This window comes from Mus caroli, chromosome 4 (genome assembly GCF_900094665.2).
Source record: "Mus caroli chromosome 4, CAROLI_EIJ_v1.1, whole genome shotgun sequence".
Lineage (NCBI taxonomy): Eukaryota > Metazoa > Chordata > Mammalia > Rodentia > Muridae > Mus > Mus caroli.
The window spans coordinates 19,940,392-19,964,171 of NC_034573.1; the positions used below are offsets into that span (position 1 = coordinate 19,940,392).

At 40.2% G+C, this 23,780-nt stretch overlaps 1 protein-coding gene across 1 annotated transcript in view; it reads left to right on the plus strand.

The window, feature by feature from the left end:
• The window catches only part of Gpr63 (G protein-coupled receptor 63), a 47,400-nt gene extending 26,459 nt beyond the window's left edge, over nucleotides 1–20,941 (plus strand). Inside the window, exon 2 of the mRNA XM_029476826.1 lies at nucleotides 15,489–20,941. Within this exon, the coding sequence (XP_029332686.1) occupies nucleotides 15,637–16,914 (1,278 nt within the window). The 5' untranslated portion in view covers nucleotides 15,489–15,636 and the 3' untranslated portion in view covers nucleotides 16,915–20,941. The remainder of the gene's footprint in view (nucleotides 1–15,488) is intronic.
• The last annotated feature ends 2,839 nt before the right edge of the window (nucleotides 20,942–23,780 follow it).

Below are 23,780 nucleotides of genomic sequence, written 5' to 3' on the forward strand. Positions count from 1 at the left end.
GTGGAAGGCCAAGCATGAGCTGACTTTTCACACTGCATCAGCAGCCTAAAAGGAGAGAGGGACGGGAAGAGAAGCTGGTCTACAAAACGTCACCTGTTAAAGGTTCCCCAACCTTCCCTAAGAGTACTATGATCTGGGGATCAATTGTTCCAATGCATGAGGCTGTGAGGAGTATTTTACATTCAAATCACAGTGACTGTAGAAATATCCAAATCCTATCTGGCTCTGAGCAGCAACCATTGGTGGTCAGCAGGAACAAGCACCTCAGAAAAAGTGGCAAGAAGGTAGTAGCCAAGAAGAAAGCAGATGATCCATTTTCTAAGAAAGATTGGTACAATGTGAAAGCATAAGCTATGTTCAGTATTAGAAACAAGAGTTACAAGGAGTCAAGAAGCCAAAATTGCATTTGATGTCTTTAAGCGTCATGTGGCATCCCAAGGACTAATCCCTGACACTATAAATGGTACTATGCTTTGCTTGCAGACAGGAGCCTAGCCTAATTGTCCTCTGAGAGGCTCCATCCAGCAGCTGACTAAAACAGATTCAGAGACCCACAGCCAAACAGTGGACTGAGCTCAGGGACTCTAATGGAAGAATTAGGGAAAAGATCAAGGACCCCAGAGAGGGGATAGGAACTCCACAGAAAGACCCACTAACCTGGACCCTTGGGGTTCTCAGAAACTGAAACACCAATAAAAGAGCATACATGGCCTGAATCTAGCCCCCTATTCCCCCATACATATGTAGCAGATGTGGGTCCCCCCAACAACTGGAGTAGGGGTTGTCCCTAAATCTGTTGCCTGTCTGTGGAGCCTGTTCCCCTAACCAGACCACCTTGCCTGGCCTCAGTGGAAGAGGGTGCACTCCCTGCAGAGACTTGATGAGCCAGGGTGGGATGGGGGGATACCCCGGGGGGATGTGATAGGAGTAGATGATAAGGTGATTCCAGACAGCATTGGGAAAGACATAAAAAGAACCTGCCATTTCTTTTATCTTCTTCAAAATGTGTTAGCATAATAAAAATGGTAAGCAAACTTATATTTGAAATGGAAGAGCTCTTAGAACTCTGTGGTGCAGGCAATAGTTCTGGAAGAGCTACTGGTGATGAAATAAAGTGCTAACGTTGAATAAGTTGATATTTCGGTGAATGGATATTTTGGTGATTTGAATGGGACTGGTTCCCTATAGGCTTGTATATTTGAATATTTGGTTAACAGTTCCTGGGAGTGTTTAGGAAGGATTAGGGGGTGTGGCATTGTTGAAGGAAGTGTGTCACTGGGCTTTGAAGTCCCTCGCAGGCTCAGTATCACTCTTTCTGTTCCAGCTTATAGTTCAAATATAAACTCTTACTCGTTGCTTTAGCACCATGCCTGCCTGCTTGCTATTATTCTCTAGACATGGTGATAATTGTCTCACCCTCTGAAGCTGTAAGCAAGCCCCAATTAAATGATTTCTTCTATAACTAGCCTTTGTGACGTCTCTTCACAGCAATACATCAGCAAGAAAGAAGTTGGTACCCAGCCCTGGTTATGGCTGACAGGCCTGACAATGTGGTTTTTGTATTAGGAAAGTGGTTGTGTGCTTTAAGTAGGTCTTAATGGGTGAATCTAGAAGGAGTCTGGGAGACAGTACTGCTGAGAGCAAGAGGTTAGCTGGGCTAGAGAGCATTCTTAGGATATTTTGACAAACAACCTGAGTGCTTTTTCTTTGAATCTGCCTGAGGCTAAATTGAAGTTTGAGACTCATTAGTAGAAGAGATTTCAAGACAACTTAATTTTCACTGTTGTGTGGATGTTAATAATCACTCTTATGCAAATCCACAATAAAAAGAACAAATTGGGCAAAAAGAAATAGAAAATGTAAAGTCTGAGGAAAAACAGAGCACCAGGAAATTTAATGTTGGAGCTAAGACCTGTGCTCAAGGAAATGAGAAGTTTAAGGAAGGGCTGATGCTAAATGGAATATAAGGTGTAGTGGTGCCTTAGGGAGATACCTCACCCCCACCCCAGCCAGCTAATTTTGCAACCTGTAAAAGGAAAAGGCCCAAGAGATTTCCTCCACCTAAAATACAACAAGAAGTCAAAGCTTATGTAATTCCAAGATGGGCCAGGTTCTACCCACAGTAGACAGCAGAACTTGGCAGCTTTGAGTACCTGGTTCCTACTTTATCAAGAGGGGTATAGGTGTAAAGGGTTATGGAATTGTCCTCTGCAATTGAGGAAAGTAGCTGAGACTAGGCAGTTGGCGGTAGAGTCCTTGCATGGAAGCTCAGAGAAGCCATTGCATGATGCTGCCCGGGTGAAGCCTGGGTTGCATTGGAAACATCAAGATGTAGGAGATGCCAGAGTCCTGGCATGTTGGAGACCTGCATACAGGAATGGAAACAGACCGAGAGAGAGAAGTATGTTGTTATAGGTAACAAAGCTGGAAGGAGTAGAAGATCTGAAGCGTCCTTTGACATTGGGCATGGGGTTATAGGATTTGGAGTTTGCCCTGCTGGGTTTTGGTCTTACTTTAGTCCAGTATTTCCTCACCATGCTCTTTTCATTTCATTTTGGAGTTTTTGAATGCTTGATTTCCAATTGGTGGGACTGGTTAAGAAGAACTAGGAGGGGTAGCCTTGTTGAAGGTGGTATGTCTCTGAGGATGGGTGTTAAAGCTTCAGAAACCCATGCCAGGCCAAGTCCCACTCTTCTCTGCCTCCTGCGTGTAGATCAAATAGGAGCTCTTAGCTACTGCTCTAGCAGCACACCTGCCTGCCACGATGATAGTGGACTAACTTCTGAAACTGTAAGCCAACCCCAACTAAATGATTTCTTTTATAAGTTGCCTTGTTTGTGGTATCTCTACACAGCGAGAGAACAGGAACTAAGACAGATTATGAACCACTATCTAAAAAAAAAATCTTGTGATAATTCACATTTTAAATAGTGAATTAAAAAAGTCCAATTTGAAGGGGGAGGAATGAGGAGGGGGGAAAAAAAGAGAGAGAGAAATCCTCAGAACATAGAATGGAAAAGAAAATCAGAAAAAGTGCCAAGTTTCTCTTCAATCAAGTTGGCCTGATATTGAAATACTTGAAACTATTAAAGACATAAAAAGATAAAGAATCAGAACGTCACTGTGCAGGTTTTTTTTTTTTTTTTAATTTTTGTCAACGATACAAACTAGAGTCCTCATGGAGGAAGGAACCTCCACTGAGGAATTGCCTCCATCCGACTGCTGGTAAGCAGGGCTGTGCAGTGTTTTCTTGACCGTCGATTGGGGTGGGAGAGTCTGCTGCACTATGGGTGTTGTTATCCCGTGGGCAGGCGGTCCGGGGAGATGTAAGAAAGAGCTGGATGTGCGTCTGGAGAGCAAGCAGGAAGCAGCTTTCCTCTTTGGAGTCTTAGTTCCTGCCCTGGCTTCCGTCGTGTCCTATAAGCCAAATAAACCCTTTCTTTTCCAAACCTGGTTTTTAGCCTGTGTTTTATCACAGCAACAGACAGGAAACTAGAAAAGTCACATATATAATGGAAGCTTTTATTATGCTGGAGAGGTTTCCATAATGGCTCTTTGGTTTAAAGAATTATGAGAAACTAGAAAATGGGTTGAGACAGCTTTCGAATCAGATTAATCTCTGTGAAGAACAGATCCTTAATGCTTCTAGAGAGAAGTAACATGAGCTAGCTCCCATTTGCCTTTCAGTACATTGCTCTCTTTCCTGTCGGTGGGAGAAAAGTCTACTAGAACAGTATTTTAAGCTGAATTTGGTTCAAGTAAGGAAGATGAGAAGAAGCCAGAAGTTTGCCATTATTGCTCTCTGTCTATGGCTTTCCTTCCTGTCTGTCATGATCTGTCTAACTTTAAGTCCCTCAGTAGTATAGCACTCTTAGAATAACAATATAGACTAAGGGTAGAGTAATGTTTGTCTCCATCCAGGTGTAGTAGAAGTGTAAGACTGATAGGGATGTGTGCTTGGAAGGCAGTGTTGGTGAGAAAACCGTTGTGATCTGGACTGTATCACTGTTAAAATCTGGGTTGTAAAACTGCCTAGTGTCACAAAGCCCTGGGGAAGCAGGGCAAGTGGGATCTCTGCCTTATTTCTTTTAACTGCATGTGAGCTTATCTGAAAACAAAATTTCCACTGGAAAGAGTGCTCATTTCTTCACTTGGTGTGTAGTTGCGATTCCAACACCCAGATACTATTTTAAAACCTGGAGAAGATGGTTAAGTTGGAGCTAAAGGATTTAGCAATTGGTTTAAAGTTAAGTTACTGTGTTCATCTATGAATTTGTCAGGAATCAATTCATATGAAAGCATGGGCTAGAGTTATTTGTGTTTTGTGTGCATTTCTTTAGTGTTTGTATTTGCTAAAAACTAATGTGAAAGACAGTAAAAAGAGGGGGTTTGGGTCCTCTTCCTCCAACTGTGTTTTGTGTAAATTTCTCTCTCTCTCTCTCTCTCTCTNTTTTTTTTTTTTTTTTTGCAGTAGTGTTTTTAAAGATTAAACCCCATGATGTACTAACCAGAACCCTGGAGCTCTTGTCTCTAGCTGCATATGTATCGAAAGATGACCTAGTCGGCCATCAATGGAAAGAGAGGCCCATTGGACTTGCAAACTTTATATGCCCCAATATAGGGGAATGCCAGGGCCAAAAGAATGGGAATGGGTGGGTAGGGAAGTGGGGGGCGCTATGGGGGACTTTTGGGATAGCATTGGAAATGTAATTGAGGAAAATATGTAATAAAAATATTAAAAAAAATAAAGATTAAACTCAGTTTTGAAGTATAGATATGGGCAGCTGCCCATTTTCATGGATGCTGTTTTTCCACCTCAAGACACCAACAAGGATGTCCTCCCTGCTCTACTGGCAAAGTGAAGGTGGAATGGGTAGTCTGTCGCCATTCCTGAAAGAACAGTTTTAGTTTTATAAGTGGTGCTAAAAAGGCTTGGTGACTGAAACAATTTAGCCAAAAACCCCTTGGATCTGTTCTGTTTAGTGTGCATAGACATCACGTCAGTGTCCTGAAAAAGGCAATTCCAGTTCGGTAGTGATGGATCGTGGTATTTGTTTCTGGTGAGCCTCCATGCAGGTGGTTGCTGTCTGTCTGTTGAAATGCCCTTTAATTGCAAATTTCTGCAGGCTTGCTCTTTCTTATGCGTATTTTTGTAAAGGAGAAGTAATATGGAGAAGAAACAAAGATACCTTCTGGCTTCACATTAAAGAACTCTCCCCAATACATATACTTATATATACAATAATAGTGAAAAATAGGTCATGGATTTGAAGGAGAACATGGAGGGGTAAATGGGGAAATTTGGAAGGCAGAAATGTTGTAACTGTATTATAATCACAAAATAAAATTAAAAATATCTATCATTACAGTTTAGTATATTAAGATATGTAAACTCTAAGATGTCTATAAGCCTCAAAGTAGCTTTTAAAATTGACAGTTAAAAAAAATTAGAGTGTTTTCTCATGTAGGCCTGGCTAAGATACAGAGTTTGAAAACCTTATTTGTTTGCTTTTAAAGAGACATTAGTAGCCAAAATATGCCTAAAATCATTAAAATGTTTGTATATGTATATTTCTATATATATATACACACACATATGTAATATATACAATTGTTCCTCCTTGAGATACTAAACTCTTTATTCCAAAGGATAACATATCTGAGCTTCCTGATTGTTTAATATATACATATATACATATACATATACATATATACATATATATATGTGTGTGTGTGTGTTCTTGATATATTATTATATAATATATCAAGAAGCTCAGGTATAAGTTATCCTTTGGAATAAAGAGTTTAGTATCTCAAGGAAGAACAATTGTCCAAAAAGAATAATTCATATTCTAGAGTAAAAGTAATTATCTCTTAAAATTTTATGCCCTCTGATGCCCCGAGGGGGGCAACATTTCGGATTTAAATAAGTAAAATAATTAATAAAAAATAGACAAATAAAAAATTATATCCTAAGCAATAAGTAGCATATTTTACTTTTTTTTTTTTTTTTTTTTTTTTTTTTTTTTTTTTTTTTTTTTTTTTTTTTTTTTGGTTTTTCGAGACAGGGTTTCTCTTTATAGCTCTGGCTGTCCTGGAGCTCACTTTGTAGACCAGGCTAGCCTCGAACTCAGAAATCCGCCTGCCTCTGCCTCCCGAGTGCTGGGATTAAAGGCGTGCGCCACCATGCCCGGCTGTAGCATATTTTAATAAACAAAAATTTCAACATTAAAAAAAGAGGTGGGTGCAATTATAAGAGACAGAAAAACATTCAAGGAGAGGAGACAGCTCTTGATGGCCATGAAGTCCTTCCATGAGAATCAGCAACCTATATTGCAGGATATAGAGGGTGGGGAATGTGCTGAAGTTACTGAGAGCCAGAGGAGCCATTGAAAGCTTGTTTCTGGTACACTCCCTTCACCAAACCCCAGCCCTCCCAACAGCCTCCCCCTGAAAGCACCAGGATTAGGAACCTCCTGGGGGGTCCATGCTCTGCCTTGGCTTCCTATGATGCTCCTCTTCCCAGACACACCTTCACCACTGAGCGAAGCAGAACATTTAGAACCTGTTTCTGTAGTCTCTGAAGATGTTCAGCAGAAGTGTCATGAAGCCAGCTCATTCTTCCCCACCTCATATCTGATCTCTGTCTTTAGTGGCATAGCAGCATGATGGGAGAGAACCATACTCGACAGAATTTGTTTGTTAGAGAGGTGACTATGTTCCTGTACTAACCTCAGTGTCAGCTGGATCACTCCGCTATGTGAGCGGTTCTCATAGACTTAGGTCTTTTGCATGTTTGTATTGCGATAGTCTTCCTGGGTAGCCCAGGTTGCCATGGAACTTATTAGGTATCCCAGGTCGGCCTCATACTCAAGTCAATACTTCTGCCTCATGCTCCAGAGTGCTAGGATTTTTTTTTAAATTAATCATTGCATTCACTTACATCCCAAATGATATCCTACTTTCTGGTTACTCCTCAACCCCCATCCCACACCTGCCCTCCCCTTCCCCTTTGCCTGTATGAAGGTGCTCCCTCCCCCACCCACCCACCCACCAATCCAGCATCCTCCTCTGCTGGGGCATGAAACCTCCCCAGGACTAAGGGACTTCCCTCCCATTCCTGTCAGGCAAGGCCATCCTCTGCTACATATGTATCTAGAGCCATGGATATTCCAGGTACACTATTTATTTGGTGGTCTAGTCTCTGGGAGAACTGGGTTGTCAGGCCAGCCTATGTTGTTCTTCCAAAGGTGCGTGCTAAGATTTTAAGTCTGAGTTTCCACTTTCAGTTTTAGACTTAGGGCTCTTTTTTTTTTCCCCAGTGAACATATATATATGTGTGTGTGTATACATGTGCATGTGTTTGTTTGGGTATGTGTCCAAGTGCACATACAAGTGAATGCATGAAGAGGCTGTAAGTTGATATCAGGTGTCTTTCTATCATCCTCAACTTTAGATTTGAGAATGATCTCTTTTTTGAACCTGGATCTCACTAATTTAGCTAGACTGACTAGCCAGCAAGCCCTGGGTATCCTCCTGTCTTCATCTCCCTAACTGTGAGCTTACAGGTGTGTGCCACCAAGCTCCACTTTTGTATGAGTAAGTGCTTGGGCCACAAACTCAGGTCCTCAGGCTTAGCAGGCACTTTTCCACCTGATCCCTAGATTCAGGCTTTGCTAAATTATAGTTTTGAGGCCTCGTGTTAATGCTTTCTTTTAAATGCATTGAACATATTTATGGAGATTGAGCACAATTATTTCTCTTTTAAGAGTAATCAAAGCATAATATAATTCATGAAATAGGAAACAGAAAAGCCCATAATATATATACCCACCATTAACATTCAAGTTTGACATCTGGGTAATTATTTCTCTCTCTCTCTCTCTCTCTCTCTCTTTCTCTCTCTCTCAACTGAACTACTTGTGGTATACATGTGGTGTTACTGCCTATTCAAAGAGCATTACAATATAAGCATTCCTCTATATATTGCAGGTCTGTGGCTTCAAGCTACTTAACTGTGTCTTATTGAGTTAATATGGTACCTAAACATGGTTCTTTAGTTACAATATATATAGCTAAGTGGGAAGCAGAAGTAGTTGATCAGGAAAAGAAAATATTCTTTCTATTTGGAAGTATTTCTTGTTAAGTTTATGGTTACATCTAAATCTTGAAAATGTGTGAACGATTTCTGATATTTAAAGAGCTTCATACTGAAATAGTATTTTAGTGATGGGTAGTTATATTTACAGAATATATTTAAGGAAATCCAAATTGCTGAGTTTAAAAAAAAAAAAAAGCAAAACAAACCCAGTCATTTCATGGTCTTAGCTGCAGTCTTAAGGAAAATTCCTAGCTGGCACATTGTCTCTGGGGAATCTCTGTCACTGAAGCACAGCACAGAGCTGCAGTTGCATCTGTAGTGGTCTTGGAGCAGAAAGTGTGGAGCTCCAGGTTGCACCCTTGAGAAAGATGTCTGGAGAGAGTGATGTTCTACAGGAAGTGAAATAATAGGACTTATCTAAGGAAAAATGGAGATCTTTGGAGAAAGAGACCAGAAAGTCAATTGGCCTGTCATCAGATAAGTTGCTTCATGGAGATGGGGTGCTTCTCAGTCATGTGACCTTAGTCACATGATTAAGGACCAGACATTGGAAGAAGGGTGATATTAGGAAGCAACAGAACTTACTATAATCTGGGAGAGAAGAAAGAGGAAGGAAGGACCCAGCTGAATGCTTGTCCCTCATGTACTGTGACAAGTGATTTGTAGATGACCCTCCTTCTGGGTTCTCCAGTCCTTAAAACACTTTATCAACTGTGAGTTTATTGGATTGCTTAAGATTATGATTGAAGTGATATTTACTAACATTGCTATACTTGGTTGGGATTTATAAAGTGTTTAAAAGATTAAGATTGTAATTTAAAAGTTCATTCCTGAAAACATAGATACAAGTAACAAGATTGTAAAAGTTATATATATGTGTGTGTGTGTGTGTGTATGTATATGTATGTATGTGTATATATGTGTATATATGTGTACATACACACACACACATATATATATATGTCATGAATAGAGAGCAAGCAGGCCATATGAGAAGGTTTGGAGAGAGGAAATAGAAGGGGAAATTGTATAATCTTAAAAAAAGAAATAACTTAAAGTTCTTTAAGCATCTGAGTGTGGTGGTGCAGAGCTTTAATCTCAGCACTCAAGAAGCAGAGGTGGGGGATCTCTTATGATTCAAGAACAGTTTGGTCTCTACATGGTGAGTTCTGGGACAGCAAGAGCTATATAGCGATAGCCTGTCTCATAAAATAAAATAAATTTTCCTGTAGTTGTAGTTTGCTGGATTTAAAAGAAGAGGGCAAGGGTGAGGATGTCAGGCCATGGAGGTGACATGGCCACAGTGGTAAAGAGGGGAAGACTGGTGACATCCCTGAGAGGGAAGTGATAGGGCAGTTACTGATCTTGGGTACTGTCGAAAGGGTGAAAAGAACTGTTCAAATGAATGATCGTTAACTCTTAGGTCACAGGTCGGCTAAGTGAATGTGAGCAGTGCAGTTGACAAGTGGGTCTATTTTCCCAGTTTCCCAGAACCTTACTTCTCTAGGAAAAACCAGTTAAGCAGAGAACTATATTAGGGCTTGCAGTCCCAGAGGAACAGGAGTGAGAAGAAAGGGAGGTGAGGCTCAGGGGAAAGGCACATGTTCAAGTCTGGCACATGTTCCTGTCTGGCCAGAGTGTTCATTGTCTGATTTGTTTCCTTCCAGATGTATGTATAGATGTATGTATGTATGTATACACACACATGTATGTATGTATGTATGTATATATACATACAAATATATACATATATATATACATACATATATATACACACATATATATATACATATATATACATACATATATATACATATACATACATACATATATACATATATATACATACATATATATACATATATACATACATACACATATATACATACATACATATATACATATATATACATACATACATATATATATATATATTCATTCCTTGGCCCTGGTGGCCAGTCAAGGGATGATATCACAAGATTTTTGGCTCCTGTGTCTTTCCAGTGGAGAGCTGCTTAACCCTTAAGTCCTGGACTGGATTATGAAGACACTCTGCACTCTGGGCAGGAGGTGAAAAGTGATCCTGCCCCCTACAATGGGTGTGACAGTCACAGTTGAGAAGTGAGTGAAGGGTACACTGTGGGTTCTAAAGGAAATATTCAGGCAAGGATCTCAGCCCCAGAGGATTTTTGGAGTCCAAGAGGAACATAGAGAATTGTGAACACAGGAGCAGGTACTTGTGTCAAAGCAGTAGCCCACTTTCTTTAACCTTAGTCTCGTTCCTAGTTTCCCATTTCTATAAGTTTATAATGCCCAGATTTTTATTCTACTATTTACTTTTTGTTACTGGTCAGATTTTGTATTAGCTCCACGTTTCTAGTGTATATGAACCTTATTCTTCCATTTAACATAAGTTGTAGATTCATTTAATATCATTGCATTTTTTTTAATTACTTCTTTGGCTCAGTTTTTAGGGAGAAAGATTCCACTTTATTTCATCTAGTCAGTCAATATTAGTGAACTGTTGTCAGCAGCTTGCTTTCCAAACAGTTAATGCACACCTACTATTTCATTAAGGAACTATTGAAAAGCAACAGGGAATCAGAAAAGTAGATTCTCCAAAATCAATACTATAAAAACGACTCTGCTTTTAAGGATTTCCTAATAGGAAGTTTAAAAAAAAAACTCAATGTAAGGACAGAAATTACTATCTCCATGGATTTTTGCTAAGTAAATACTAAATGATTTTTAACTGGGTTAAGAGAAATGTGTCTGCCCCGTCTTCCTCCTCACCCCCAACCCCAAATCATTTCCCTATGAATGCTTGGAGAATCATCAGGAGTGAGTTTCCTAAGTGCCCTGCATGAACATGAAGGTAGGGACGGCATGAGAAAGTGTAACCTGACTGCCCTAGTTTGCTTTCTGTTGTGATAAAACATAGCCGAAAAGCTCCCTGAGGAGCAAAGAGTTCATTTTAACTTACTGTTACCATCTCTCAGGAAAGGAAGCCAGGACAGGTGCCCGAGGCAGGAATCTGGAGGTGGGAACTGAAGCAGAACCCTGAAAAAATGCTGCTTACATGGCTTGGTCAGTCTCCTAGCTTAAACTATCCAGGGTGACCTGCCCAGAATGGCACTGCCCACAGGACAGTCCTATGGAGACCGTTTCTCAGTTGAGGCTCCATTTTCCAGGATAAGCCTAGGTTTATGTCCAGTTAACAAAATCTAAACAGTACAGTGACTGCTCACCAAGTCCTGTCACTCAGAAGTACAGAGAGCAGCATGGTGATGGAATGAAAGAAGGGTGTGGCTTATGCAGAGATCAGGACCCTCTGTGGGCCCTGCACTCCTGCCTGCATGCTCCGCATAGATACACACACAGACGCATAAGGCTAGAACTCAGAAACTTGATTTGGGCCATAGAAACACTTAGCTGTGTTTAGATAACAATGAGAGAGAATGAAAGAGAGGAGATGAGAAGTACCAAACACAATAAGAAGATGCTCATTCTTCCTTAGCTGTGCTAAAACAAAGTTGTTTTTTTTTTTTTTTTACCTTTGTCCCATATGAAAAGTTTTTGGGTGATGTTATGATCTCACTGTGGATTGCTCCCACCAAAATTCACGCTAAGGGTTGATCCCCAGTATAGCACTGTTGGGAAGTGGTGGGACTTTTAATAGGCCTTTCATATTCAGGGGATCTGTCCCTGGAATGGATTGGTGCTGCCTTGTGGATGTGAGTTCTTACTTTGTCGGCTGAACTGGTAATCACAACAGTTGGCTGCTCTGGGATGGGGCCACTTGCCTGTGTGGGTAGCCTGGTCTAGATTCCAGCAGTTAGGGAAGAAGGTGAAAAGAACTCCCATTCCTAGGCAGGCTTGGCATTTGTTTGATCCCGTCTGCACCCTGGATACTGCCCTTTACCAGATTGGAGCTACTTGAGTAGAGGTGTATGCTTGCTTCTGATTGCACACTGGGAGGAAACATCAGCCTGATGGGACCTTCCAAGGTCTTAGTTTTCAATCACATTTTTTTCAGTCTCACCTGAGCTTTCTGTGGTCCTTGCTAATCAGACTTTCTCTGGAGGTCTGTATGTATTTTATTGTCTTCAAATCAAAATTTTCTGGAAGTTTGGAGATGAACTGCTGTCTCTTCTGTTTTGTCTGGCAAGTTACTATAACACCATCTAATTTGTTTGTTTGCCTAAAAACAACAACAACAAATTCTTTACTAATGGACTTCAAATTTATAAATTCTGTCCTTTTTATATTGATAGTAAATCTATTCAAAGTGAATTTCAAGATACGGTATCCTCGGCCACTCGGCTCTCTTTAACCCGAAATCCAGGACCATTTGTTAATAGTTTTCCTTTTAGTAACTGGAACATAGCATGCCTTCAGTAAATATCTGAAGGCTGAGTACTAAGTGAATAAATTGAGTTAGAAGTCTGTGTATGTAGTAATGAGAGGCTTGACAAAAGAGAAAGACACTTTGGTTGTCTATGGAGCTATAAAAAGTTAAAAAAACACACTTTAGGTTAAAAATTTCCTTTTGTTTCTTTCCATTTTTAATTGTTGCTCCTCACAACCAAAAAGTTAGATCTAATTTAATTATTTTTAATCAGCTGATTTTAATTTTGCCCTTTAGGGAGTTGAATCCAGATCCAGGGCCTTTCGAATGCTAGGCAAGGCCTCTACCTCTCTATACCTCTAGCCCCAAGGACATTAGGTATTTCAAACTTACTACTGCAGGTTCAATAGATGTTTGTTGAAATACAGTTTAAAATTTATTTTACATTTGATTATTAATTTACTTGTATGTATATATTACACACACACACACACACACACACACACACACACAAACACACTCTTGTCTGTGTGTGTGCTCACGCGCAGGAGAATGTATATTCCGTATGACCTATGGAGGTCAGTGGACAATTTATAGGAATCAATTTTCTCCTTCTACCACATGGGTTCCAAAGATCACATTCACACTGTCAGCCTTGGTGGCAAGCATCTTTACTCCCTGAGCTACTTTGCCACAATTTTAAGCACTTTATTAAAACACAGCTGGCCAAAAATGATTTAAGCTGTTACTTTAGGATTAAAATGCCAATTTGTCTACACAGAGTTTTCTCTGGAGGTAGTATGTAGCGACACTGGTTTATGTACTATCTTAACACTGTGTATGTGAGGTCTTTCTGAGTAGACTGACATTATGATGAGAAGCTATAATAATCTTTGTTCCTTTCCCACTGCCTCATTGTGATCATAGATTCTGATAGTCACTAATTTAATATAGCATTTTGTTAAGATGTGCTAGCATTTTAGAGTGAATATGTGAGGACAGATAAAATCTAGTAGGAATAACAAAATAAGCTGCAAAATGAGAGGAAATAGTAAAATCAGTATTTTATGCAAACAGACCCGTGTTTTTCTTATTCATAAAAGCTGTCCTATGTCATATAGTGGATTATAGATGCTAAGTTGGTAGAAAGACCATGATCTAGCTATGGATGCTGGGTCTTGGATCTCACAAATAAAATCCCATCTATTCCGAAATGGATGACAATGTTGACAGTTACCCTTAAAAATCAGTGACTAAGTGTAAGGCTGTATAATGTGTTAATTGTAGTTTTGTTATAATCATCTGTGTGTTACTATTTCTAATCTTTTAAGGATTTGTTGAAGGAATTGATCCAGAAATCCAGTGCTTTGTAACTAAAAAGATTACACCCCAATAAGGCCAACAGAAAGAGGAAACCATGTCAGAACGTGGGTTGATAGGATCATAGATTAAGGAAGGAATCCCCTTATGTAAGAGTGAAGGCTTTATAAATTGGTGAGAGCTTGGGAGTAACACTAAATAAAAGGTAAGCAACTCTTTGAGAAAAGATAGTCAAATATCTTTGTAAGTTTCTGAATATTTGCTGGATATTCAGGTACTTTTCTACCCATCTTCATAAGTACCCTTGTCTTTATGAATTGAGTAGCATTTCCTGTCATATTGCTAATAGTATCAGTTCAGTCTATGGGAGAAGAAATAGAAGGTTGCAGCTCAGAGAAAATGATGAAAATGATGGACAGGCTTAGAAGAAAAGAGAGAATAAGAGGAAGAGCTTAGAAAAAGTGACTCCTTTCCCTAAATGGTCTTCTGGGAGGGGGGTGGATATGAGGAAATTTCTTAAGGAGGGGAAAGGAAGAAATAGAGAGGAAAGGTGGATGTAGGAGGAAGAGGGGATAGGAAAGAGGCAGAAGGAATAGAGAAAAGAAGGAAGAAAGACCAAGAAAATTTCAGAGCTGAATTGAAAAGATCCCCATTCCTACCTTTAAGAGCTGTCAGACCTAAAGTGTATTAGTACCACCACGTTAAGCTGGAAATTGAGCTTAGATTATTTTTGACATCCAACTTTATGCTAATGTAAAGAAGGAATAAGAACCCGTTGAGAAGAACTATTAAAATGTGTTCTCCTAAGAGAATTAATGAAATGTGCATCAGTAGTGACTGCTGGAAAGAAATGTTACTATAAACTTTTGAAGTTTGTTTTTTAAAATGTTTTTATTAATTCTTGGAGATTTTCATACAATCTGTTTTGATTCTCTTCATTTCTACTCCTCAGTCCTCTACGATCTACCACCCTTCCCCATACCCCAACTTTGTGTCTTCTTATTTAATTCAATAACCCATTGAGTCCAATTTGTGCTGTCCATTCACTTCTGGATGTAGGGCCATGTATTAAAATGATCAGCCTACCAGGAACTAGACCTTTAAAGAAAACCCTCTCCCTCCAGTGAAAGCTACCAGTTATCTATGGCACCTCAGTTAGGAATGGGGTCCCGTGATCCCCCTCCTCTTCCCTATCAGAACGCTGACTGGGCTTTCTCTTGTGCAGCCAGCCCTGGCTGTTATGAGTTCATGAGTACAATGGGCTTGTCAAATCCAAAAGGACAAGTTTTCCTCAGGCCCTTGCCAAACCCCAATCCTTACAGTCTTTCTGCTCTTTCTTCCTCAGTGGTCTGAGCCTTAGAGAGGGCTGTTGCAATCTTTTGAAAAGCATCAACCGTTAAGGTTTTGATTTCCATCCTTGCTTCATTAATGGATTTCAAGATCCGTCATGTTTAGTTAAAACATTATAGCAGTGATATTTTAGTGATGACTAGGTTACGGAACAGAGTTTTAGAGGATTGGAAAGAAAAAGAATGATCCTACATGATAAAAGATCAAGTTAAATGTATCTACAGCCACACTATCCTGAAGACAGTCTTGTCTTATCTCAGGAACTAAATGGGGATGCATAGCCCTTGCTAGTATTTGGATGAGCAATGCAACAAAATAAAGGATATTTACTAATCTGATCTCATGGTCTTTGTCTGGGCTTATTTTCAGGCAAAAGGATTCTTGTGGAAGATGGAGCTGTGTCCATTTTCCAGAATGTGTATCCGAGCCCATCAGTGGAACCTGACCTGACAGTGCTGTATGGAAATGCCCGAAGAGGAGCCACGTTTCTGCCTCAACCTGCCATCCTCCTAAAAACATGGTTGTCTCAGGAGTGTTGACTGCTCCGGCAGTGTTGACTGCACCCCATACTGGGACATCCAACACGACGTTTGTAGTCTTTGAAAACTCCCATGTGAATATTACGGCTCCGCTACCATTTCAGCATCCTAGCACTGGTCCGCTGCTTAGATACAGCCTTGAAACCATGACTAGCCCTGGATTTAGCTCCTTGGCAGTGAACAGCACAGCTGTGACCCCAGCACCAGCAGTTTCTAAGAGCCTAAACTTAGCGGTTCAGATTATCCTTTCAGCTATAATGATATTTATTCTCTTTGTATCTTTCCTTGGGAACTTGGTTGTTTGCCTCATGGTGTACCAAAAAGCTGCCATGCGTTCTGCAATTAACATCCTCCTTGCCAGCCTGGCGTTTGCAGACATGCTGCTTGCAGTACTGAACATGCCCTTTGCTCTGGTTACCATTCTTACTACCAGATGGATATTTGGGAAATTCTTCTGCCGGTTGTCTGCTATGTTCTTCTGGCTGTTTGTGATAGAGGGAGTAGCCATCCTGCTCATTATTAGTATCGATAGGTTTCTGATTATAGTTCAGAGGCAAGATAAGCTAAATCCCTACAGGGCTAAGGTCCTCATTGCAGTCTCCTGGGCAACTGCTTTTTCTGTAGCTTTTCCTTTGGCCGTTGGAAACCCTGATCTGCAGATACCTTCCAGAGCCCCACAGTGCGTGTTTGGGTACACAACCAATTCTGGATACCAGGCTTATGTGATTTTGATTTCACTCATTTCCTTCTTTATACCTTTCCTGGTGATATTATATTCATTTATGGGCATCCTCAATACCCTTCGGCACAATGCCTTGAGGATTCATAGCTACCCTGAAGGGATATGCCTCAGCCAGGCCAGCAAACTCGGTCTCATGAGTCTACAGAGACCCTTCCAAATGAGCATAGACATGGGCTTTAAAACACGTGCCTTTACCACCATTCTGATCCTCTTTGCCGTTTTCATTGTCTGCTGGGCCCCATTCACCACCTACAGCCTTGTGGCTACCTTCAGTAAGCACTTCTACTATCAGCACAACTTCTTTGAGATTAGCACCTGGCTACTCTGGCTCTGCTACCTCAAGTCTGCATTGAACCCACTGATATACTACTGGAGGATTAAGAAGTTCCACGATGCCTGCTTGGATATGATGCCCAAGTCTTTCAAGTTCTTGCCACGGCTCCCTGGTCACACAAGGCGACGGATTCGCCCTAGTGCCGTCTACGTGTGTGGGGAACATCGGACGGTGTTGTGAATACCCGAACTCTTGAAACATATAGAGCGATTATGGTTTTTGATTGACTGAGTTTTTTTTTTTTTCATATGGCTTCTAAAGTTTTATTGGTTTTTATAGTGTGTGTGCGTGTGTGGGGGTGTGGGTGTGTGTGTAAAAGGAATGGTAAATACTTTGAAACCAAGGATATATTGTAAGAAAGTGGTCACATATGTTTACCTCTAGGTTAAGAAAATTTTCAAGTGTGTATCGGGAGTGGATTTTGTTAGTTCAGTTGACTGGTTTTATTTTTGTAGCATGAATCGGGATTGCGCTTCATTGAACCTGCAGCTAACTTGAATTGTAGGTGGTTTTTATGCTGCTGAGTGAGGTAAGCTTAGTTGAGTTGATCAGTTCCTTTTCCTCTCCCACAAGCCACTGCTGCTCATTGCTATCTTATCAGAGTCAAATCCCTCTGCCTCTCAGTTGGTAGATATTAAGTTTTATTTAAAAACAAACCCCAGGGAAGTTAGTGGCGTTGTAAAGGTTATTACAGTTTACTTTGGAGCACTTTAAGAGACAATGTACAGATTCATTCAGTTGTATTTCTTAGAATCGTTTTTAATACATGACATGTTGTGTCATGGGAGATATGCGCTGATGATGTCTAGATAGATGGCTTTTACTAAAAAATGTTTTAGCTGCATGTACAATTTCAAAAAGGAACATAAACACGTAGGGATGTTTCTAAGCACAATGGTGAGTTTTCAGAGTACCTGGGAAACACTGAGGCGACGCAGCACTGTTGTGAACTTCAGGGAGGAGCAGGAGAGGGTGTCTGGTCCAGCCTGAGGCCGTCCTGCTGATTCAAAAATCGTCACCAGTTTAGAGCTGAGGAAGCACCGCTCTGCAGTGGTGCGGTATGCAAGGCGTTGTGCAACTGTGTCCCACTCTGCAGTGGTGCAGTATGCAAGGCGTTGTGCAATTGTGTCCTTGTGGCTTTTTTTTTGTGAGGTAGGCTTCCTTTATTTCCTTTTTAAGGGTGAAGAAAGCCAAATTTCAGAGGGACAACAATCCTGCCCAGGGACTTTGGATGAGCTGGGCTCCAGACAGACATCTGAGATGCAGACACAGCTCTTCCATTGTACCACCTAGGCTCCTCACTCATGGTAAACCTGCCATAGTCAAGGGGAACTTCACATTCTGTCTCTCTCTCTGTCTCTCTCTGTCTGTCTCTCTCTCTCTCTCTGCCCCTCCGTCCCTCCGTCCCTCCGTCCCTCCCTCCCTCCCTCCTTCCCTCCCTCCTCTCCTGTCTTCTCCTTTCTGAGACAGCATTGCAGGAAGCTCAAGTACGCCTTGAAGTTGCTATGTGTCTGGGAAAGACTTAGACTTTCTAAAAGACACAGCAGACCCAGCCTTTCAAACGGAAGAGGAAATCAGATCCTTTCAAAGATCTGATGATGAATAAAAACTTAAATCTATAAAGCAAGTGACTGACAGTTACCGAGTGCTCAGCTCACCTGTGTGTAGGTCTTACCCTGGCAGCTTTGGAAGTTTCCAGCAATCTAGCTATAGTAGGGCCTTTTGTCTCAGTGCTTGCCTTAGCAGAGCTGAAGTTGTAAACAAACTCAGGTAAGTCTTCCACAGAGAAGGGAAGCTAAACCCTGGTCAGAGCTTAGATCAACTTTAATAGGTCGGGCTTTGGGTTTCTCTTTATTTATTTATTTATTTATTTTAGTAGTCTGCCTGTTCTGGTGCACCCAGAACCTTGGTCAGCTTCTCTTTGTTACCAGTGGTACAGATAGAACAGCCAGCCGGAGTGGAACTGCAGACTGAAGCCAAAAGGGCTAAATGCATGACTTTCTGGCTGTGTCCTAGGCTAACTCAAATGTAGAGCACCTTTTCAGAATTTTACTGCTTTCTGAGCCATTGGGAAAAACAGCGCTGCATTTCTTCAGTTACAAAAACCCAAGTTAGATGCAAGAGTTGCTCACATTTTACCCAACCCTGAGGGCTTTTTGTTGGCCCCCTCCACTGCCCCCATATGCAGTGTAGTTATAAGAGCCCAGCCAATGGTATAACTATCGTCTGGTCTCCAGGGTTACTTTACATCTGCTTTGCTAGCTCTTTCTTAAAATGGGCGTCTGAAGATCTCTGGCATCATAATCAGAAATTGGGATGTTGGAAATTTGTTTACAACACCAACCACCTGGGAAATTCTGCTCTTGAGGCGATTTGAGGCAATTGCAATGATGTTGTAATTCACGTCTGCCTAAATAGCTCTAGGGACACTATTTGCCACATCATGTTGAGGTCACTGCGTATGATAGCCACCTACCTCTTTAATTTCTAATTTATATTTATCAAAGGTAAATATGTCTTTGTCCATTGACATCACATAGGACAGTAGTAGATATTAGCAATATGTTTTCCATTGCCAATCTAAACCAGATTTTAGGCAGATATTAATACAGATGTTAAAAGTTCAACTGTCAGGAAAGACAGCGCTGTGAATATTGATAGCTCGGTAGCTTCTGAGACTTCTTTTGTGACCGTAGTTGAACTGGGTTTCTCATTCTATATTCTTGCTTATGTGCAGTTGAAGGTACTCTCTTCTGCTTTATAGGTAAGTGCTCTGGGGAGACTGCAGAGCTAACAGGAGCAACCATGGGGAAGCAGACATACAACAGTAGCTTTCCTACACTGGATAATCTGGTCAGACTACAGTTTACAGATCACTTTAGATATTTTAATTATATATACATTTTGAAAGTTTTAGGAAAAAATACTGTGGTGTACCGTTAAGGAATTTAGGTATAAAATTGCATGTTGCCTATTATTCCATGTTTTCTTGATGGGGAAAATACCACTACAAACCACTGCTGACTGACATAAGCAGAAATTACTTATTTTTCCTCCTAGTTAATATGCATGAAAGAAATAAGAAAATATTTGTTGTTAAAGAACAAAAAGAGTAAAGAGACATTTCAAATAGTTTGCAGTAGTGATATTTAAATTTAATACAGGTTTGAATATCCATAGGAAGGCTAACAATATAAATTCCTGGGCCTCTGGGTCAAAGGTTGGATGCAGGAATGTTTATTTTCTTTCTGTTGAATATTTTGCCTGATTCTGGTTCAGATGGTCCCCAGAGCACAATTACAAGAAACGCTCCTGTAGAAAATAAGAATTTCATTGAAATACTGTCTCTTTTATCTTAGAGTAGTTGTGTGTTGGGAGCCAGTGGGGATACTCAGTGAAAGGCAGTCTACATGGTGTGTGCCTGTCCGGTTGCCACATGTGCTGGCACAGATTTGGCCAGCACCAGCTTTCCTTTCTTTGCACTGGCGAAGTCTGATGAACCATGTGGTTTCACAGTAGGGGTCAACAAATGACTCACTAATTGTAAGTCATGACTTCCACAAGGCTAATTAGTATAGTATTTTTTTTTTCCTGCAGATGTCTCTGTAGGGCATCTCTTCATTATATGTAATTTCCTGGAGAGAGTGAGGAAAATGTAAAGGTTCATCTAACTCCTAGTTCTCTGCTCAGACCGGGTGTTCAGCTAGAGCATGGAGTAAAATAAAATAACCTTTCAGTCTTCATACTCTTGTTGGTGACAAAGAGAGTTGGTTTCTTTGATCTTTGCTTTGTTTACATGAGAATGTGTCGGTATAGACCACAAACATTTCCACATGCTTGCTAGTTTCTCCTGTCATGATTTTTATTTGACTTTTAATTACTATTAGATTCAAATTTATTTCCATAACCATAATTTTGATGAACTGAACTTCAACTTCATTGAAGATACAACTTTTATAATAATAAAAATATAAAAGCACATGTTTGTTCTTGCAAATAAATGTTAGTACATTTCTTAGCTATCTATAGGTACTTGTCATTTGTAATTAAAATTAATTTATTTTAAGATGGCACCGAGCCTTTAAATGAATGAAAAGCTTTTAATTTGGGGCTGTAACATTTAAATATCAAAAGTATGTTTATTTGTTAATATTCTTATTACAACCAAGAAAAGAGCTACCAATTAAAAAATGAATAAATGTTTACTATTTCTAAAGTAGAGTTGTTATTGTTTTGTATTTTTTTAAGACTTCATTTCATCCTAGAAAATTGTGTTACAAATAATGGAAATCCGAGTTTCATTTCAAGTTCTGCTCGCTTTGGGTTCTTGGTTTTAAATTAGCTGTCCAATCTGTTTGCATGTGACCGTGTTCTAGTTTTAGAAGTTCTTGGAGTAGCTCTGGCTGAAATGAAATTTGACAGAAGATGATGGGTGTTAAGAAACAGTGAGGAAATTCTGTCTAGGAGAGTTTTGAAAATGTACTGCTGAGTCACTTAAAATTATTAGCATTTGTGAGGCAGAGGCTGCTGTTAGGTAGATGATCGGATTCATGCTGCAACTCCAATTCCAGAGCCCCTTTAGATAAATACAGGGAGTATTTATCTGAATACAAGAGTTGTGGCTCTGTGCCCATTAGATGTGAGGACCTGATTTCCTGTCTTTCATGTGCAGCTGAATGTATTTCTTCATTAAACTTATAAAGAAATGTTACACTTAATATATATAGTCATTGTTTTCTTCTGAAACAAAAGGTAAGAGCAATTTAGCAAAATAGAATACCATGCTGCATTTGACGATACTCATACCTGTGAAAAGAATGGATCCATCTATATTAGGGCCAGAGCACAGCAGCATCTAACTTAAAACATAAAAATGTAAGCAGTTGGCTTTGCTGTAGAATGAAAACAACTTCCATGGCTGTGTGGAATCATATCTAACCAGAAAGAGAACTGTGGTAGGAAATTATGACATTTATTGAAAAAGTTAGCGCAGTTGTAGAGTTAGCTATGCAGAACCACATGGATGAATGGACAGACAGGCAGATTCAAATGGGAGGTGCCCATGGCTGGAATTTCTTCTTTGGAGAAAACTTAGCTCTGTTGTTTAAAGATTTTATTTAACTCAAAGTGATCTACCTGCTCCTCACCCCCATTGCTAGGATGACAAGAATATGTGCCATTAAGCTTGGGTCCTCCACTTCCTCCTCCCATTCCTCCTTCTCCTTTCTCTTCTTCCTTCCTTTCTCCTCCTCCTAATACTCCCCTTCCTTCCTTCCTTCCTTCCTTCCTTCCTTCCTTCCTTCCTTCCTTCCTTCCTTTCCTCCTCCTCCTCCTCTTCCTCTTCCTCCTCCATGTGAGTTCTGGGAATCAAACTCAGGTCCTTATTCTTGCAAGGCTTTACCAACTTGACCTATTTCTGTAGCCCTAATAAATTCATTTTTGTTAGTATAGTGGAGAGTAGTGGAATGTTTAGTTACTTATGATTTTAATATTTTTATCACACAAGCCTAACCAGTAAGAAAAAGCATGTACTTTATAGAGAACCAATAGGCCAATGTGGTGAGGTAGAGAATTGCTACCTTTCAGTGGTTGGACTTGCAATATGATCTGAGCCTGGGTGTCCTGAGATCCTGGAGCTGACACTACCCTCCACCTGTTCTGGAATTCATTGCTATTACCTTTGTTCCCTTGATTGAAACCTCTTTGGGAAGTTGGTTGTTGGCAGACATTTCTTTCTGCTTTGATATCTCTTGGGCTGTTCTTATTACCATAGCATCTATGAATCATATAGAAAACATTTTTTTCCATGACAGAGAGAAAGGTGGACTTTTCTTGTGCAACTTTACCTATAGTCTCAAAAGCTGTGACTATTTTAGATTGTAAGAAACCACAATATTTTAGGTTACTCTGTGTGAAGACAACTATTGCTGAGCCATAAACAGTTCTAGGTAATCTAGAGACAAAAAAACAAAAACAAAAAAACAAAACAAAACAAAACAAAAAAACACCATAAAACCAAATGGAGGCAGAAAAATGAAATACGGAAGAACATCTCAGAGGTATAGTGATAGCAACAAATGAGTGGCCTCTCAGCCATTTCTCTCCATTCCTTCCCCCAGGTTCACAGCTTCCTGGAAGCTACCATTCCTGGGGGCAGAAGTGCTGTGCTTGTTCACTGTTTCTGCCTTTTATCATGCCTGCTCACATGAGTAGTGTTCCCAAAAGTACAGAAAATGAACCTGATAACAGAGTCTTGGCAAAATCATAGACTGTAAGCCACAAGAGCTGAGTCAGGGCCCAGGTCTTGAGTCTTGCAGTCCAATGACATACTTACTCCACTAATCATTTCCTTAATGGGAGGAAGTAATCCTGGTCACTGGTTTTATTTTGATTTTTCTCTCTGATGTGTCAAGTAAGATGAGGAATGAGTGTGCCCAAGAGAGATGGTTGGTAACTTTATTTTGTGGACTTAAAAACCTGAAGAATGGTCTATAAGTGTTTGTGATTTCTAGTGCACAATATGGAGGAATCCATCTGCCACATTCCTTTAAGGCTAGTCTGTGACTTTGTCTTGTGGTCTTGATTAAATGTGTAGGACCTCTACTTTTCAAAAGACAGAGGGAGTACATGATTTGTGATGCTCATTCTGAGGAACCGTGTGCCAGGGACTGTGTGCCAGCCTGAAAGCTGTGCTGCAACTCTTCTGTGTGATCTAAGTGTCTTTGCAAAAGAATGATGCTGGCGATATGGGCAACTGTGTACTACAGCTAGGAAGCTATGGTATCTTAAAAATGTGCCTGGGAAAGCTTTCTATTGATGTTTTTTGATATCTATATGTCAAATACCATTTTTTAAAAACACTTCCCACAGCTCTGTGGATTTGAAATCACTGGCACCCCAGATTTGGCAGGACTCTACACATTTCTTTTCAGCTGTTCTTCCTGATTGAAGCTATTAATAGCTTTAGGGAAGTGTATAATTATCTCAAAGTAGGAGCTAAAGATAAAAAGCTGCTTGAGATTTCAAAGGAACATTTAATAGTTGTT